General features: G+C 36.4%; 1 protein-coding gene across 2 annotated transcripts; it reads right to left on the bottom strand.

Moving 5' to 3' along the window:
- Positions 1–3,788: 3,788 nt before the first annotated feature.
- Positions 3,789–18,255, bottom strand: LOC105054473 (uncharacterized). 2 transcript variants are annotated; one of them, XM_029267381.2, is made up of 14 exons: positions 17,132–18,255; positions 15,266–15,440; positions 12,825–12,908; positions 12,515–12,756; positions 12,207–12,426; positions 10,746–10,825; positions 10,565–10,649; positions 9,485–9,616; positions 9,278–9,391; positions 9,137–9,184; positions 8,513–8,597; positions 6,264–6,317; positions 5,012–5,013; positions 3,789–4,301 (listed from the first exon to the last, which is right to left on the bottom strand). In XM_029267381.2, exons 1-14 carry the CDS (start codon positions 17,332–17,334, stop codon positions 4,203–4,205), a joined length of 1,623 nt encoding a protein of 540 aa, XP_029123214.1. In that variant the 5' UTR covers positions 17,335–18,255; the 3' UTR covers positions 3,789–4,202. The 2 variants fall into 2 exon arrangements, with proteins under 2 accessions (XP_029123214.1, XP_010934294.1); XM_010935992.4 differs by lacking the exon at positions 5,012–5,013 and having other exon boundaries at positions 3,789–4,316; positions 17,132–18,254.
- Positions 18,256–18,882: the final 627 nt, after the last annotated feature.

Raw genomic sequence — 18,882 nt, 5'->3', positions numbered from 1 at the left:
TATCACTAAATTGTTGTCATTCTTAATATATTATTTTGGAGCATCTAACATAATACAAGATTCCTTTTCCTCATGGTACGGCCCATGTTTGTCGCACAGGCGCATATATTATTGAGCAGGTGTCCATGGACATGTTTGTAGCCATGCAACAATATGTCATGTTTGGCCCATCCATCACAAAACTATTAAACAAGGGTTGATGAAGTCAAAACTAAACCACAAGCACCCACTCAATTATTCATGCTGATAGCCATGTGCTTAGAGAATGTAATTATGGGAAATTGGCTCTACCAAACACTGACCAATTGAAAACAAACAGCTTAAAAAATGTAAGCAGTCTAATTGGACTAGTGATAAAGAACCATGCATGAACTGAGATAAGAGTGATAGTGAAGAAAGAAACTTGCAATGTGTATCAGTGAAATGCAAATATGGGATAAACTTGACAGGGTCTTCTGCGCACATTAAACAGACATCATTAGATCCAAGGCCAAAAAATTCAAAGGGAAAGAACAGTCTTCTGTCCTGTTCTTTTTCATCAGACATTCTTTTATCTCTGATACTGTAGTTATAACAAAATAGAAAGTCCTAAATGCTTGTGCATGCAGAAAGGGAAGGCATTCATCTTATTGGTCGGATTCAGATATATGTTTATGGTCAGAAGTCATTGAGTATAACCAAAAAAATGGTACAGGATTCAACAGCTATTGTTCAACAAATCTGATGGGCATAGATATACAGTCTGTGTAAGCTCAGCTCAACTGTTTGCAGTCAGCTGGTGTCACAAAAGAATGGTCACTGATAAAAAGCCAAGCTGATGCTAGTCTAAACATGCACAATTAAATACCTAATCTTTTTTGCATCTGCTTTCATGCATTGGTAGATGAGATCCATCATATATAGCCATATATATCTGTAATGCATCTCTCTCTCTCTTCTCCTCGTGTATGGCATTTCCTTCTAAATATGCTCCAAGTGTGAAAAGTTAAAAGCAAAATCTAATAAATGAACAAAAAAGCAATGACGTCAAGCAAATATGTTGTCAAAAATAATCAAGAAGACATAGACAACAAAAACAGATGGGTTTTACGGCCAATCATATATTGATTCTGAATCCTTTGACATCACCAAGCAAGGTCACATACAAATAGTAAGTAATTATTAGCAGAGGAGGCAGAGATGGAAATCAACATATGAAAGCACATAAACTACTGCATTAAAGAAATTCAGAATGCACATAAACTACTGCATCAATCATTTGTCGATGATCAGTATTCTTATGTGATAATGATTATCCATGAATCTAGACTGAATAGGTAGCTGTACAAGTATTCTGAAAAACATTGATTATCTTAGCTGAGGTTTGGCACAAGAAAGATGCCATCTTTTGCTCATTCTTGAGAATATATTTAAGCATTTTGAACAGATAAAACTCTGGCAATTGAAACCAGTCGTCTTACGTACTTTCCAGTCAATATCCTCATACACCAATACCAACTTGATGCTTGGATGCAACGTCAGGTTAAATTTGGAGCATCTTTTTCCCCTTGAATCTTACCAATAATCCCCAGATGAACACATCCCATCCTCGGACTGATAGAAGTGGTTCACATTCCCTCACAACCATCCCTCTCCCAACAATCTTCCCAGACTCTGAAGCAGCGTGGCAGTCCACACATTAAAGTTCTTTGTCACTCAGAGGGTAGTTCCTAGAGGAGCACTTACGATGCCTAGTGTTGCAGGCCTCTCACTATGACAACATAATTAATATCTCTTCTGCACTTTTCTGCTCTCTTTTTTAAAAGCCATGGAGCACATACTCCATCACTTATCTTACCATAAAATGGATGGGATTTATCATGTGGCACAAATGCATGTAGCTTGTTCTTTATTTCAACCCTGCTACAAGCTGGTTGCTTCCTCATCCCTTTATCCTTCATATCCATCCTCAACTTGGCTGCTTCTTTCCACGTACCAACAGCTGATTAAATAAACGTCATGAGAACATGAGATCCCAAAATCATGAGTTCCAGCTCTTTTTTTTTTTTTTTTTTTTTTTGCAGCTACTTATCCTCTAATTTATCATTTTTATGGATGCTACAAGCACCCAATAACATGGACCAGATGCTAGCAGTTGGTTTTGTGTGCATGGTGGAAACGAGCTTGTATGCCTCCCTAACTTCCTTGCTCAAAAATGAGACTGGCATAAACAATCTAAGCCCCACATCAAACAAGCCATTCTGCATGGATCCGGCAATTATAGACTCCACGAGAAGGCATCGGGTTGTCGTAGAAGATCAAATACTCGATGTGAATACTCCATTCTAGTGTACTTTACATGCATACAAACCAAGCTGCTCCCAATGAATACATCTCAATGAAACATGTGTCTATGGTCCATCCCCTTGAACGCACCCAAGGATTCAGCGAAGATAGGAAGCACGCTGGATAAAGTGAAAGAATTAGGCTTCAAACCAGCTACACCCATCTCCCTGACCATCTCAACAGAATCCTTATAGGTTCCATTCTTGGCACAGCTTGCAATTGAAAGGTTCCACGATACGACATCTCGTTCAGACATTTCATCGAACATGTTCCTCGCCTTGTCTAAAAAGAATCAAATTTGCGTCATTCTACGCAATTCTGCGTTCCAAATAAAAAGAATCACCAAAAGATTCCAACTTTCTAAAAATTACTGTCATCAAAATCTCGGCTGGACATCATGATGGATGAAACCAGGCCATTATTTGAATCGACCAACTTGCACACGAAACCATGAATCAAATCCCCGAACTTGGAGTCTCTCCGAGCAGGACATGAGAACGGAAGGGAGGGCGTTTCGGTCCGGAGGAGTCCCGGAGGCTCGCATCGGGACGAAGATAAATGGATTGCTGGAAGAGGCCATGGGCGAAGCAGCTTAGCGGATTGGGATCCAGTGGAGTAGATTTTCTCTCAAATCCGGTTGGGACTGGAGGTTTGGGATCCAATATCGCTGATTCCAATTTCCAACAATTTACTACCTCTAAATTGCTTGTTTGGAGACCCTAATCAATAAATCAAATTTTATTGTTTTGTATTATTTAAACTTTTGAATTTCTGACCACATCACTTCCAAATTATACGATTTTTAATGCATAAAAAGTTTAAATGAATAAATCATATCCCATAGCTTCGATTATTGATGTTGGATTCCATCTTTCAATGGAAACTCCTAATCTACCTTTTATAGACACGCGCACGTATATATATATATATATATAAAGCAGAGCACATGTTAGAATGCTAAAGAGAAATTTGATGATTCAAAAGCGCAGATGGAACTCCTGGATACGCGCTTTAATTATTTTTCTGCTATACATGATATTCTAGAGGGTAGGGGAAAAAATGAAGATTAGACCTCACTAGTAACAATCACAAATTAAACCACATTAGTCCCCATTTACAGATGCCTGATGTGAGAGGGCCATCTGGCCTCAAAAATGCCATTGGTTTTGAATGAAATTTCAATCCATGCGAAAAATGAGGTCTAATATTTCTGATATCTGAAATTCATATAGCTTTAAGAAGGTTGGTTGGAGCTCGGGCCAAGAAGGATAAATTTGTTCTTTCCAATACTGGAGTTGTCTTTGAACAGAATGTGGATATATTACTAGACCCTGGCATAAGTCCAAAACAAAATATTCTTGGTCAAACCGCCAATGTTGATTAAATCTGAAAAGTTGACCTAAACCATCTCAAATTTTTGCTTTTGGTGATCAAGATATAACACTTGTGACAATTTAGTCAAAATAACCAAATAGAGTGACAGCTCCAACTGGGTTTGCTGATAAAAATCTATTCCAATTTCCACATATAACGAGACAAGTACGTAGGACATTACACACATAAATTACAGATCGACAAAGAATACAGTAAAATTGATTGTGCCATGTAAAAAGACAAACCGATATTTACTCACAAGAACAAATTTTACAACATCCTGATCCATTACAGGAACATATGCCTCATGGACGAAGCATAACTCAACCTTCATCTTTAATTTCTTTACTTCCATGGTCATTTCATTTCGTGCGATAAAGCTTGGTCTCTTGTGTAAACAGATGCCTAAAGCAAGCCTCAGACGAGAAGCGCATTTATGAGATGCATGCATGGCTTTTGATGATAATTCTTTAAGTCCTTAGAGTCAGATGGTGCCATAGAGATCAACAAGACTTGTGGAGACGATGAGTTCTGGCTCTTTGAAGTTTAGAAGGTAAAAGACTGAGGAAGCTCTCTTGAACACGTTCCTCAGGGTTGATCCTCTGTCTCTGAAGATTCTGAGACAATTTTGGGAATGATAGGTCAGTGAAACAGGTGGTAGTAAACAAGACTTCTGGAACTGCTCTTAAAAAAACTCCCACAGTAATCTGAAAATTGAATCCTTGTGAGCATCGAAACTAATCTACTTTGCATCAATACCCAGTCACCAAAATGATCTTAGAATTCTCCCAGATAATAACTCATGCAAAGCAATGGCATAGGTCCATTACTGCCATGATTGCTAGTAGTAAATCAAAGACATCTTCATAGATATTACTCATGGCCTGAGTGCAAGACTCCATTCACAATCCAGAATCATTTTATCTCAGAATGCATTTCTACCTCCTCAATAATTCCTTCTTTTATGGGACTTAAAATTTAATAGATCAAATTAACTACAGCTAGGCAGGAAAGTGTAGCTACGAAGATGTGTGTTTTGTCAACTTGGTGCTGGTTGCCAAAATAGAGAGATGGAGACCATTTTTGTCAAAATATTTTTCTACATGTTTAATTTGAAGAAAAATATAGGATTTAGAAAAAATGCTTTTCATATGTTCTTAAAAATATAATAGTTGTTTTCCAAATAGTCAAACCAGAAATCAAAAGTTCAAGTTTCCCAAAGCATGGAGGTCAGGTTCTCCTCAAAGGAACCAACAGTTTTTCAGCAAATGAAGCTAGAAAGCTAATGTTGTGCTTGGCATTATTTACAAACTTCTGTTTTCATCTATTACTTATGTTACTCTTTGTTTTGTTTCTAATACTTTGAAAACAATAATACATTTTATAATCAGATTTGTTTTTCATTTTAAAATTAGTAAAAATCAAAGCATGCTTGTTGGTGGTGGTGACAACAGAGATGTGGGAGCAATAATGGTGCTGAGGCATGGTCATATTGGTGGCAACAACTATGGCAGGGAACATGGTGGCGAAGGCACCATTGGTGATGGTCATGCCAAGTAGCAGCAGGAGGCAGCAGCTGCAATGTGGTGTCAATCTTGATGGCAATGGCGGATGGAAGGTGCTAAACTGCTAAAAGCGGTGATAGTAGTGATAATGGTGATGGTGGCGGTGGATGGTGCGGCTGGTAGTGATAGCAATTACCATCGTGATTATTGTGGTAACTGCAGCATAGAAGATTGATGGTTGTGGCAGCTGGACGTTGCAGCCAAAGCGAGCGTGCTGATGGCAAGACTGGAGGGTGATGGTAGCCATGGTGGAAACAGGGGTGACATTAACCAGGACATTTTTTTTGTGGCAGTGGTGGTGGTGGCAGCTATCATTATAGTGGTGATGTAGGTGAGAGTAGTGGTGGCTGTGGCAATGTTGATCTCGATGAAAGTGGTGGTGGCAGTGGCAGTGAGAGTAGGGGTCGGTGGTGGTGGTGGTCATGGTTGTGATGACAGTTGTGACAATGAAGAGTTGGAGGCTATCTGATATCCTATTTTTCTGTTTTATACAATACTGAAAGTTGAAAAAAATTATTTTTAAAAATTAAATTCAAAAATTTAGAAATTATTTATGAGAAACAAACCCACCAGATGTTCTCAGCCTCAAAGTCTATTTTTCTGTTTTAAAAAGAGAAAAACAAGAAAAGGAAGTAGTACCAAGCAGGGTCTAGAATTTCCTTGTCCAAGCAAAATATTTTTTCCCCATTTGTTCCCAAACGTTCCCTTACAATCCAAGAGACCCTAAATAAGAAGCTCCTAAGAAAAATGGATTAATAGATCCCAAATATTAAAAAATAAATTGCTTCACCACGTTGTGCAATCAAAAGGAAAAAAATCATGGCAGCAAAAAGTTGGAGAAGGTGATCCCGATCCACTAATACATGCTTGAAGACCTTATGCTCAGTATATATGGCAGCAAAAAAGTTTGAGCTAGTTTTCCTTGAATGTGAATGGATGATTTAATCACCAGCAAGGGTGATAAATTATATATAAGATGTAAGGAAAAGTGGATGGTACCAAAGAGAGACTTGATAGTTGGCCTATTTGCTTTGCTCTTCTTCTTCAATTCAGCTGCGAGAGAGTGACATTTATTGGTTAGAGATACTGACAAGCACGCATATGTTGCTCTCACTTTAAAAATGAATTCAATTGCAACAGCATATACTGCTTCTCAAAAAAACTATCAATTGTCCACTAAATTGATGAGGAACAGAAGAATAATTTCTCAAGGGTTTTATTTTAAGGGGAAAAAAAAAAACTAAACAAAGTAGAAAGCCACATGCCTAGTGTGGTGTTGTTATTTGTTTGTATTCAATGCAGTGCATTTCTATAAAAGAAAGAAAAATAAAATAGGAGCTTAAAGAAGTAAACCACTGCTGAGCTGCCCTACTAGATGTAGTGCCATCGCTAATTGACAACTTCTTGACTGGTTAAAATTCCAGCAGGAACCTCAAAATGATAGGAAAACAACATGTTCTGGTCAGAATCAAAGACATTTTCTTAAATTCATCTTTTCAGGGGCTCTAGGATTCTATCTTCCAGCCAGCAAAACCTTTAATGATCATAGGTAGCTGGTAGTTAATCATTAGCCTGATAATTACAGAAATACCATCACAAATGGATACACAAGAAAAACCATCATGAACTCTCTTAATTGTAAACCTTTACTTTGAACATCCTCAACCTTCAAAGTATGATGTTCAAAATATCCCCAAATTGTTAAAGCGCTAATTAGAATATGACAATGAGATCATTTCCACCATTAGTTTCCATTTATTGATGCATTTTCATGATCTGGGCCTACACTGATTCTTTGGGAATTGGGACAAAGTAAAATCATCATCCACTTGATGGTTTCTTATGCTTCACTGCTGCCTTTTTCCTATGTTCCATCTTTCAATACCTATGTCAACTAAAGAATATGCTCTCTCTCTCTCTCTCTCTCTATCTCCGTCCCTCTCTCTCTTTCTTCCTTCATGAAGCGATTGTTAACCGGGTGAATGAATATCCCAAATAAATCAGCCTGATTTTGGTACTCAAATGCTTGCCCTGTTCATCCTTTCTAAATGAAGCCTATTCTCGTATTTAAATTCTTATCCTGTCCACCAGTCAGTTTTCAGAGACAAGTAGACTCTGTTTGGCAAGGGCATATTGTTTTTGAAAGAGAATAAAAAGTTGCTTCTAGCAGAGCCTGAGGCCGTAAAGTTAGGTCCAATAAAATTAATTACCGCTAGCCGAGTCATCGACAATAAGCATTGCATCCAAATGAATGAACTAAGTTAATCTTTTCTTGAGATTAAGTAATTAAATAATGAAGATAAGTAATGAGCCATCAAAGGCAAATCATTCAAGCTGTATGGGGCAGTGTACTTCTGTTCTGGAATGAAACAAGCAACATATACATGAGAAAAGAATTAAGATAATTTATTCTCATGTATATTTTGCTTGTTTCATTCCAGAGCAGAAGTATACTTTCCCATAAGAGTAGAGTGATTTCCCTTTGAACATTCCATAGTTCCTCTCCCAAACAAAGCACACAAATTAGCAGCATCAAGTGATTCCATAGCCAATTTCTTTGACTTTAACACAATTTTAAGCTATTATTCATTCTGCAGTTAAATTATTCTCCATTTTTCCTTGATTCCAAACTACCTATGAACAAACACATTTCAGACAGCAATCCTACTGCAGTCCAGACCATCAGTTAATAGGCCCTTTAGGCTCATTGATTCACTAAGAACATGCTGTAATGTTTAATCCTCTGTGCTAACTCTTGTATTTCTTTTTTCCTGTAGGAAAAAGGAGAACTGCCCCCTAAATTCCAGATTCAGGAAGGAAAAGCCCCAAGAATCAGCTTCATTGTAATCCGAGCCATGTAGGCATTGGATCACTATAATGTTTTTTCTTGTTACATACTTCATTTTGTCGTGCTTATACTCCCGATCATGGACTATCCAAATGCTGGAAAGGTAATATATCAATACTATAATCTGCAAAATTCTATAGAAACTATTACTCCCAAAATCTGATGGTAGGAACATTGCAATTAGGTGAACTTTCCAGGGCTTCCAGTCAGCATAGAGTCCTTGCACAGCAGGTTTGCAACTATTTTATCAGTAATAGCAAAAACAAAAATATATCAGAGCAAAACCCGACAGAAGCTGCACGATGAGGGGGAACAAAGTGAAGTGAAATATCTTCTTAAGCCAGGATAGTAAAGATATGCATAAAGCAAAATACTGTTCCAAAGATTAAAACTCACATACCTATCCCAGGCACTTCATGATCATTGACAATTTCGAAATTTTTGTACGTATAACCCATAAAATTCAAATCTTTTGAAGAAAGCATCTGAAGGAATTAAAGAGAAGTCATTATAAGCATTACTTGAAATATCAAAATGAATAATGTAAACAAAACATGAAGTTCAGCATCATTAAGCTTAACACATAAGCTATGTTTCAGCACCCAATATGATAATGAAGAGCTACCATTAATACTATCCATTTTGGGTACCATCAAACTGTGTAAATAAACTATTTTTGCAGTTGGATCCAATATTATATATTTATCTGCTAAACCTCTGACATGAGGGGGAAGCCCTAAGCATAATATTTCATAGTTCTGCAAGAAATCTTTTTCTAAGTTTGGACTTTACATTTATCAGATACTCTATGATCATCCCTAAGCCATTTTTTCATCCTTAAAATTGTGCATGCATATTGCACTTGTGATTTATATATTTCATGAATAATTTTCAGAATCATGAAGACTTGATTGAGTGAATGAATGAATGAATGTATAAGATATCTGATCCAAAAATAAGTTGAACAAAGACTGAAACAAAAAAATGCAAGCAGATAACAAAAACAACATCTGTAAATATTCACCTTTCTCCAAGGGCCTAACTTTGATGAAGTCTGAATGTGGTTCCCAGACTGCAACACACAAAGGTGAAAATGTATACAGTATACTGTATTTGGATTGTTTAAGACTATCAGAAAAATTAGCTGTTTAGATAGACGATCTACCTCTTCAAACTTTTCGAAGTTTTGGGTATCAAACTCATCCTTAACTTCAGGTATAAATGCTGCCTCCATTTGGTATAATCTGTCCCACTCAATGCCTTTAAACCAAGAGTGAGCCTAAATTCCAGAAAAATAAGGGTAAACACAAAGCCCTTTGGTAAAGACCCCTTCTGAGCAAGTCTAGAACTCAAAGAAAGCATGCACAACAACCTTTATTTCGCCTGCACCTTTTGTGCCAAGCCGTTGATCAACATTGCATAAGAGCTTACTGATAAGATCTTTTGCTTCTGCAGATAGCTTTGCTTCTTCTGGAAATTTTAGGTGTGTTCTCCAATTTACTATCTGTATGAATCAATAAAAATTGAAGCTCAAATAAATTTATTATGGAGAAGAAGGAGATTGTGTTAACAAAGACTTGTAAAGGTAAAATGATCTTTGATGTGCAAGAACTTTGTAAACAAACTTTTGATATAGTGATGCCACTACTAATAAAGGATATGTTAGAACACACAACAAAAAAAGGTAATTTCAGTAAGTAGAAAATCTTCCTAGAGCTGACATAGATAAGAGAATATAGACTCATATAGTGACGCCACTACTAATAAAGGATATGTTAGAACACACAACAAAAAAAAGTAATTTCAGTAACTAGAAAATGCTACTAGAGCTGACATAGATAAGAGAATATAGATTAGAACATGATATACATATACATGATGGATGGTTTCAAGGTAGGGCAACTATGCATGAGAGCACCACCAAAGTACTTAAGGTTTGCCATCTCGATACTGGATCCCATACCAGTAAAATCCTATCACACTGTCGGTACGTGGATTGGTCTGGTGTAATAGTGTCAGCACGTGGAGATACGGCATATACCGGTACGGTACGGTATGCCCCTCTACAGGGTGGTACAGCAAACCAGTCTATATCCATTTAAAGATTCAAGATTCAAACATTAGGATTTAGGACAGTTCATTTCAAGTGTCATATACATCTTCCACCTTGCAACATTTTTATTTCCAACATGCAATTCCACAGAAATATATTGAGCCACTGATGCAAGAGGTCTTTCATGAAAATCATGAGGAGTCAATGGGTAAAAATGATTTCTTGCTTGAAACCATTAGCACTCACAACAAAGTGAATAGGAGGCAATAAACTTTTCAGTGACTTGGTATATAAAACAACTATCAAGATACTTAAATGCAACAGATATTGAATCTTTTTTCAAAAGCAGAAGATATGAGCATCAATATTTTATATCTAGTAGTCTAAACTCAAATTTACCTTCCTACATGTTGCCAAAGGCTCATCAGAATAAAATGGAGGATAACCCACAAGCATTTCATACATGATGGCTCCAAGTGACCACCTATATAATAATACAAAAACATCATAATTTCTATCTTAAAGGCTTCAAGCAATGAAATATTCTGGAAGGAATAGAAAATGCCAAAATAAGTCCTACCAATCACATTCCATCCCATAACCTTTCTTCAGTAAAACTTCTGGAGCAATATAATCAGGTGTACCAACAGTAGAGTATGCCTGCAGTTTCCAGTGGCAATAATTTCAGGGAAACAAGATAATGTAGGAAAAGTCATATAGTAGGCACCCACAAAACCACAAAATTGCAAGGTTAGCAAGAACGTTTGAAAATAAACACAGCAATATGTACACAAATTTTACTACTTAACAATTTGGCAGCATGATTTCTGCTCTATCTATCTATCCCATATCTGGGAAAGATACTTTCCACATGGAGTGTTGATTCATGATGTGAATGACCATAAGCTGGAAAAGATATTTTTGGCACACAAAGTTGATACCAAATTAACCAATAAAGAAGTTTGAAGATGCAAAAGCTACGAATTTAATTTTATTTCCGACTTCTTTGCTGGACAATTAGCTAGCCACATGTGACTGGTCAGGGCCTCTATGTTTTGTTGATTAGCAGTGCTTGTTGGTCAAAGCCACTGCTAATCAACAAAAACCAGAAATCTGTAATGAGCACTCATGAAGATCAGATAATATACCATATTCATATTGTTAAATCTGTTTCATAAATTGCGGTGAATGTGATTGGTAATGGCTTGATCCAGTAATAAGTTAAATGCCACACTGTGCTGTTTGAAATTCGTGGTGTAAAAATAAATCTCTGGTCACTTAGAACTTGGATTTAGTAATTCAATTTTAAATCATTTGCTGATGTATTTCCGGATGGTAACTTGTGAGCACAACAAAGGCATACACTTAGAAGACTGGTGGACAGTAGCCACCTCCCTTCTTTCTATTCTCAGCAGCATCTCACATTTCTATGAAATTAAAAGATCAACATACAATAAATTTGTAATTAAATCATCAATAATCCAAATACTTTGAAAAATGAGAATATATGGGCCAATTATTTTCTTTGTACAAGTCTTAGAGTAAAATGAAGCATAGATTGATGCTATGATGCTTTCAATTAGTTGATAAAAAATTAATGAAATACATGTTTTCTGTCACGTATTCTGCATTTACGATTCGATGTGCATATGCATGGGCATTCTTACTTAAGTATGTAAGCATCTACCATATACATGAGCTCATAATACTGTTGATAGCATGTCTGCAATCAAAACGAACAAACTTTAACCAGCTATTAAAGAAGCATGCCTGGATAACTGTAATCAACAAGCCTTACCTTAAAACTTTGAATAACTATCTCTAGATAAGCAGATACATTAAAATGGCATGCACCATGTGGGAAAAAAGAGTAGAATTGCAAGTCATGGAAACAATTAGATAAATTTTATTTGTGATTTGCATGACAAAAGCCATGGAATCTCAACCTAGTCTTTAGCATGGCACCTATACTGCAGATTGTTTGATTGGAGAAGTTAATCGCCAAGCAATTAATCTAATTGCATGGTTGTAAGAAGTTTACCAATGTCCTTCTATTCCTCTGCCAATGTTCTAATTGTTCCTGTTGTGTGCGCTTTGGTAAAGAAGGACTTTGTAAAGAATCACTATCGCTCTTTCCTAAGGTAATTTCCTTTTCCTGTAAATCTGGAAAGTTACTGCAATCTAAAGGTTTACATAATCCAAAATCTGACACTTTCAGGTGACCATATTTGTCCAGCAACATATTATCAGGCTTGATATCCCTGAAAGACACAAAAGAAAAGGTTACTGCTAGTAAAAATCTTTAAAAGGCAAAGGCTCCAAAGTGTGTGCACTACAATTTAGACAAACCTGTGAATGTAGTTATGTTTGTGGATAGATTCAATAGCAAGAACTGCCTCACCAATATAAAATCTAGCCTCATCCTCAGTCAGTATATCCTTCCGCATAAGCAATGTCATCATGTCCCCACCAGGTAGGTACTCCATAATAAGATATAGATACTCATTATCTTGGAAGGAACAATAAAGTTTCACTATGCAATTGCTATCAACCTCCGCAAGAAGATTCCTTTCAGCTTTAACATGTTCAACCTGGAAGAATTTTTTAAATGAGTTTCTAAAGATGAATATTGAGAAATCATGTTCAAAATATGCCATACCTGGCCTCGTCGTAGCATCTCTGATTTCTTAAGCTTCTTCATTGCATATACATTACCAGTTGTCTTCTCACTACAGACCCTGACCTGCACTACAAAGTTTGCGTAAGATCAAGAGAACAATTTAAAGAGTCCAGATGGACACCTTATTATGAAAGATACAACAACAGTTAATCATGAACTGTAGCAGAAAGCTCATGCAGGCTCCTAAGCATGCGCATGCAGCAGTATTAACATAGGGTTCATTTTAGCACACGTCTCAAACTTCATACAAGGAAAAGAATCTTTTAACATGGAAAATACAGGAAACTAAACCATTACAAGTTGGTTTTCGGGAAACTAAACCAGTACAAATTGGTTTCTTATTCTAGTCATTATCCTGTAAGTACATAGACTACTGCCGATAAGATTAATTACTTTCCTTAACATCCAAAAAACCTGGAAAATACAGGGCAATGGGCATCACTCTTTGGTGATGGTTATGTAATTATACCCAATGAGATCAGCCTTTACAAACTGCATAACAGTACATTCATCTAACAGCCTCCAGTACATCATACATTAGAATATACACAAACAGTCAGATTAAGGATGGCAACGGATAGAGTTTGGATCGGATATTGTACTATCCATCCCCAAAGCCGAACTTAATACCCTATATCCAAACTCTACCCAATATCCGATCGGATAAGAAAAGAGATATCCATCCCCATACCCAATGGGTTCGGGGATACCCACCGGTAATCCATTTCCCCATATCCAACCTATACCCTCCCAATACCCATCCCATATCCAAAAGAATAAATAACCAAAATAATTTTATGCATATTATCAACCAAAACATAATTACCAATTCAACATAGAACATAATTTATAAGTCCAGATTTATAAAAATCAAACATGAAAATAGAATTACAATTCAACATAGAATATATAAACAATCAAAATAATTTTATGCATATTATCAATCAAAACAGACTTATAAACATATATATTCGGATATGGGTTCGGATATTACCCATACCTATAGGTTCCAGTCGGGGTCGGATTTGGATAGAAAACAGCACTACCCATATCCTACCAATGCCCGTGCTACTGTTTTCGAATTTTACCCAAATCCGAATCCAAACCTGGTCAAATCCTATTTGTCTAGTTTGACCGGGTTTGGGTAGGGTGCATACCCATCGAATCGGATCAATTTTGCCATCCCTAAGTCAGATATAGGAAAAGGAGTTGATCTTTATTACAGAAGATAATTCATATGGCATTAAGATATGAACAATATTAGTAAGCACAGTACATAATTGTTATATTGAATTTAAACGTATGTATTTATTCGGATATTGATGCCTGGGGAAACACATGATGCGCTGTGGTGACATGTAAATAGGGAAAGAAAGGGACAATGGTGAGGCTAAGAAGCACCCTAAAAGGGGAAAGATGGTCATTATAAAGGATCTAGCCATTTGCCCACTTGGTCAAACTGTGCCTGTAATATCACATTAGCATAAGCATGCATACATGAGAGAGAGAGAGAGAGAGAGAGAAAGAGGGGTAAGTTTATCCAAACATGACACACACACACACACACACACAGAGGTAAGTATGAACATCCAAAGAAGCACAGTAGAATTCCTTTTGGAAGATACAAATGACGGCATCACCATAGGACGATATAAAGTGAATTAACCGAAAGTGCAGATAAAAATCTATTCATTATACCTGAAAATATTTCAAAAAAATGCCAAGGGATAAAAACACAGTCATCAATCCAAATACTCTAACATGTATGGCACATTTGTCTTACTTGAGTGCATTGCCTTGGCATGTTGGCAACACATGCATGACTGTGCGAGTGCCAACACGTCAGCCTTCTGCTCATGTTCATAAAAGTATCACTATTATAAATTATTAATGATCCAACAAGATCATGCTTATTATAACTATACTCATATAAATAATTAACATCCATATAACTAGGAGATGGCACTAGACAAAGCCATCCGATATTTAACATGTGTGCAAGGATAACATACAAATCCCACCTTCTTACACATGTTGCTTTCATATTCATTTATTGTGCATGCATAACATGCTGCAGTTAATCTTGTACTAAATTAGCTGCTTTCATTCAAAATTACAACAGTCTATGCTACAATTTGTGAAAAAGGCTCCAATATATAGTAAAAGGCAAAAGAATCTTACAAAGAAATCCAGGCTCCATTCCTCTTTTCTGATTGCTCACTCCTAACATACTAAATTACTAATGAAATCTATTCTTGCATTTTTTGCAGCCAGTGGTTATGAGATAAAATGCTTAAAAAAGTAAATTTCTGTCAGAGCAAAAGAGAGTTTGATGAATTTCTAAGACAACAAAAGCAAAATAAGAACATCTAATATGCATGGTTTAGTCTCATATAATCTACACAAACAATGAAATATACCTCACCAAATGCACCTTTTCCAATCATTGTCAATAGTTCAAAATCATCAACTCCCATTTTATGCCTCTGAAGGCGCATGTATTCTGTTTCCTTTTTCTCCAAATGTTTTAGAATATTGTTGTGCTCTTCTTCAGACACATCAGCATCTGCTAGCTTCTTCTCCAAATTGTTACGTCTATATGAAACAGTATATTTAGTTAATCAGCTTATAACACAGGAAGCATATCTTAAAAAGCACATGGCTAATCAAAATTAGCGTATAATCTCTGCTCACACTTCTCATAGTATCCAGAAACAGTATGCTCTTGTCAACAAAAATTCAAGCTGCTAAAATATTATATGTAAATTTGCAATATTCAGCAATCAAACATTATTAAAATTTATACATTTAAAAAAAAAAAAAAAACCTTTACCATCCACATTACATCATGATCTACCTGAGCCATCTCAAGCCAAGTCAATGTCTTCTACCCCATAATTACATGTCCTGACTTGTACTGGCCTAAACTACTGAATCTTTACACTGTGAGTACCTTCTCTTGTTTTTTTTTATTTTTTTGTTCTATCATGTATGTGTCTTAAATATCATTAATAATTTAAAGGAAATGTGATGTGCTGATAGGTAATGTGCTGATACTTATAATAAGATAATACATATTACTTGACCATTTATTCTTTATTTATTTCCTGATTATTTTCTATCTTTACCTTCAAAGATAACCTTTACCCATAGTTTACTTTCTTCCTAAATTTTCTTTTGGTGGGAATGAATTAGAAATTTATCTTTCATGGAATTTTAATGCTGCCATCACATCTTTTGAAAATGCAACATATTTGGCTAATACATGTTTGTGATCACAAAAGCCCAAGCACAAGTTTTTATGATCAGGTAGGTGAACCAAATTGCTCTTTCATTGAAATGGAGGAATTTTAATTCAAACTTTTCAAATCAGCTCCTAGTTGTTCAAGAGATTACTCATTCCTAATTGGTATTTACAATTGAGAATAAACAATAAATAAAACTAGCTTGCTCTAAAATTTACAGGTTTCCAAAGAATAGCTCTTAGACTTTTGGGGCAATTGTAGGTTTCCAAAGAAGAAAACCATACATATCTTGAAAAACTGGTGGCTCATATGCAGCTTTCATGTCAATTCCCAATCAAAACAGAAATATGGTCCCGACATGTAAGCAAACCCCACATTGTTGCTCGTCCAAAGCCAGCACTCTTGCAAGCTAATTGGCTTCCCTTTATTAACTCTTGAGCCTTATCTTCACCTCATTTCTAACATGTCTTTAGTTAATAGACTACTTGACACATGTTACATCATTACATCCTTTGTCCATACAACACGTACATGAGAATAAATGTATTAGTATATGCTGACACAAATTTTCTTTAAAAAAATTGTTTGCTATTTTCCTTTCATAGCAAAACCTAAGTGGTAAGGACAAAAAAGCTTTCCTTCTGAAACTAAGATCATGAGGAAAGATCAATTCACCCCCCTCACCAAGGGCAAAATACAATAGAACGTAGAACTTTTAGGATTTTGAATAAGTATGTGCCAAAATGTGCTCTCACTAAGGTAATTAAAATATAACAGTTTGATTTCATGAAGCATTGCTAAAATATGATCAACAACAAGCATCTAAACAGAATACTCGATATATGTACTATCATTACTGAGTCCATTTGTCGATGGGTAGATCATGATTTTTGTTTAAGCTTGCAATTATATTTCCTCAACAATCATAGAATACTCAATATCCATGAGATTAGGTAACACAAAAAAAAAAAGGGCCATAATATTGATTATGTACATTTGCAAATAATAGATTAAAAAAATGAGAAGTCTTAGAAGTCATACCGCTCTTTACGCTCCTGCAGGTTCTTCATCTGCTCTTTGTAATGATTTTCTATATATTGCTTGGCAGCAGTAACCCTCTGCTTGGTAGCATTTGAAGGTGCTTCATCACTCCCTTCGTTCCCATTGGCTGTCGCTTCTTTCTTCTTTGCAGCAGATTTATCTCTAGGTTGAAACTTGTGAAACCAACTCCGTGCTGAATCCATCAGCTTTCACAAGAAAATGAATTCAGATATATGACACCGTTAAGAAAACAGTAGTGCCATAAAGACAAGAATTACGCTCTGCAGCAATGCAAATTAATTACGATGCTAATTCTGTTTCATCCGTCAAACCGAAGCTACACGAAAAAGAAACTCTATGCAATGGAGTATTTGCATATCAAAGAATTTAAATTCCAACCACAACCTGTGTTATTTCTTTATTCCCAATTACCAAGCAGAACCCAGTTCAGTTTCCAGGAAGAAAAAAAGGACCTTGAGCTGTCAAACCATCAAACCACGACTTCCCTTCTGAAATCTCCTATGGCCGGCGAGTCAAAGCTTGAATTTTGCGATACCAAATGCTCCAAATATTCCATCCAAATATCAAAAGTCCAAACTAAACTTTTAGCCAGTAAGTTTGAAATGCCAAACCGATTCGAAATGCCAATGCTACGGGGAACACCAAATCGTCGGAGCAAAACTACATCCGATACCAAGCACAAGCCCTTCCAGAAATCGAACACTAATACCGAATCAAATGAGAATCCAATCCAACACTCTATCCCGATCAAATCAACCAATCCATCCCACCAAACGCAACATACCAACCAAAATCACAGCATCAGATCAAATCATGCAAAAGAAAAAAGGGGGAAAACTGACGCAATCTCACACGTCCCAACAAGAAAGAAGACGAGGGACAAGAAATAGAGACAGGCAAACTTTGGAGGAATCCCTCCAAGATCGGAGAGGGATTCGGATCACCGCTCGATGGAGGATCACCCAATGGGAGAAGGGAGGAGGGCACCGATCCTAGGTAACCCCAGAAACAGCGCGCGGAGACCTCGGGGATCGCCACTCCCGCTCCATCGAACCCAACGGCCACTGGCCCCCCGCCCGTCCGTGACAACCGGATCCGTTTTCTTTACAAAAATTATTATTTCAATAAAATAAGCAAATGCGTTCACAAATAACCCCTGCTTTGCCTCAAAAAAACAAATTATCCCTGCTCAGGGTTTAAATTCGAAATAATAGCCGTTATATTGTTGTGATGCTATACGGTTCCGGAGGGGTTCTGTTACGTTTGATGTAAAATAACAGCTAACATTTGTTCTTTATTTGCTATAATTACATGATGGGAAGGATGGTGCTGATATTTGATATTGTACTTTTCTTAATTAAATAAGTAAAATTTTGAAAATTCAAATTCTTGTATAAATTTTCCTCTGAGAGGTGTTCATAACCCACGTAAGCGTTTTACCCACCACGGTGTGCCGAGGATGTACCAGAAAAATACCATGGAGCGCAGTGCTATTTTCAGATTTTATGACGTATTGCAGAACGGTAAAATTTAGAAATTCAATAAATCTAACTCAGTAAGTTTCTCTAAAACTGATAATCGTCAAATATGAATTCCCTAAACTTTGTTTTACATTTAGAAAGATGGAAATCATTGCTTGGTTCGTTTCCTACGGCCAACCTAGGGTGAATTTACCTTTCTTGGTGAACAATGTTGCTAGTTTGTGTACTTTTTAGGCAAACATGCTACTA

This window comes from Elaeis guineensis, chromosome 11 (assembly GCF_000442705.2).
Source record: "Elaeis guineensis isolate ETL-2024a chromosome 11, EG11, whole genome shotgun sequence".
In the NCBI taxonomy this organism is placed as follows: Eukaryota; Viridiplantae; Streptophyta; class Magnoliopsida; order Arecales; family Arecaceae; genus Elaeis; species Elaeis guineensis.
This window is presented reverse-complemented; position numbering and strand designations above follow the sequence as displayed.